General features: G+C 41.6%; 1 protein-coding gene across 4 annotated transcripts in view; it reads right to left on the bottom strand.

The window, feature by feature from the left end:
- Window positions 1-1,510, bottom strand: part of LOC106883927 (E3 ubiquitin-protein ligase MIB2) — a 19,187-nt gene that overhangs the window by 5,433 nt on the left and 12,244 nt on the right. For all 4 annotated transcript variants that reach the window (XM_014935070.2, XM_052978151.1, XM_052978153.1 and 1 more), the window contains one exon: window positions 326-473. In XM_014935070.2, the coding sequence (XP_014790556.1) occupies window positions 326-473 (148 nt within the window). The remainder of the gene's footprint in view (window positions 1-325; window positions 474-1,510) is intronic.

Genomic DNA, 1,510 nt, shown 5'->3' with positions numbered 1-1,510 from the left:
ATATATATATATATAGTTTAAAAAAAACAACAAAGTGAGGACATGATATGGATAGTATTATTGGACGCTCAGGAAAGGAAAGAGAGAGTGTATGACGTTTCGGGCGTAGCCCTTCGTCGGAAAGATGGAAAGTTCGGAGAATGGAAGAACGGAGAAAGAGGAAAATGGTACCGATGCCCACGAGGTTACATTATATATAGATGTATGCGTGTGTGTGTGTGTGTATGTCACTATGTGTGAGTGTGTAACCCAGTACAACTTGTTGCCTGATCAAAGTGGTCAGCGACTAGCTTGGCAAAATATATACATAGAAACACTCACTAACCTCTTTTTCTTTCGTCTTTAATATGACTTTCACTACATCTTCAAGGTTCTTCTCCACAGCACAATGAAGAGGTGTATTACCAAAGTGGTCTCCACTGCTGATATTGGCACCCTTGGAGACCATGAGGGCCACCACATCACATCGATGGCTGAAAAAACATAAACATCACAAACTTTGATGGTTATAGACATTGATATAATAATTACATTAAATCACATGCATGTTCAATAGGTAAAAATTAAATATGCAAAAATATTTATATATATACATGGCATAGGAGAGTCTGTGTAGTAAGTAGCTTGCTTACTAACCACATGGTTCCGGGTTCAGTCCCTCTGCGTGGCACCTTGGGCAAGTGTCTTCTACTATAGCCTCGGGCTGACCAAAGCCTTGTGAGTGGATTTGGTAGAAGGAAACTGAAAGAAGCCTGTAGTATATATGTATATATATATGTATGTGTGTATATGTTTGTGTGTCTGTTTGTCCCCCCCAACATCACTTTACAACCGATGGTGGTGTGTTTACATCCCCGTAACTTAGCGGTTCGGCAAAAAGAGATCGATAGAATAAGTACTAGGCTTCCAAAGAATAAGTCCTGGGGTCGATTTGCTCGACTAAAAAAGGTGGTGCTCCAGCATGGCCGCAGTCAAATGACCGAAACAAGTAAAAGAGACATGTATATCCAACCAACGTACATATATATATGTGTGTGTGTGTGTGTGTGTGTGTGTGTACACGTAGATGTATATTCTTTATTATTTTCTTGTTTTATGTGTTTTATCCCAAAGGCTGTGGCACCACCAGTGTTATAACCTTTCTAATGGCCATGCTTATATGATTGGTTTTTGGTGAAGGAGGGAGTTTGACATTGCTGCCCTCTTGGAGTTTTTGCCGTGATGTAGTTTCATCTGGAGCATTGGGCAGTTTGGAACATTGGACAGTTGTTTCTTGAAAACATCTAACCCTACATCATGTGTTTGTGTGTGTGTGTGTGTGTGTGTGTGTGTGTGTATTAATACTTGAATGTATAATGTATATGGGTGGAGGCGCAATGGCCCAGTGGTTAGGGCAGCGGACTCGTGGTCATAGGATCGAGGTTTCGATTCCCAGACCGGGTGTTGTGAGTGTTTATTGAGCGAAAACACCTAAAAGCTCCACGAGGCTCCGGCAGGGGATGGTGGGCGA

The sequence above is a fragment of the Octopus bimaculoides genome, chromosome 30 (assembly GCF_001194135.2).
Source record: "Octopus bimaculoides isolate UCB-OBI-ISO-001 chromosome 30, ASM119413v2, whole genome shotgun sequence".
In the NCBI taxonomy this organism is placed as follows: Eukaryota; Metazoa; Mollusca; class Cephalopoda; order Octopoda; family Octopodidae; genus Octopus; species Octopus bimaculoides.
Note: the sequence above shows the minus strand (reverse complement) of the source record. Positions and strands in the feature narration are given on the sequence as shown.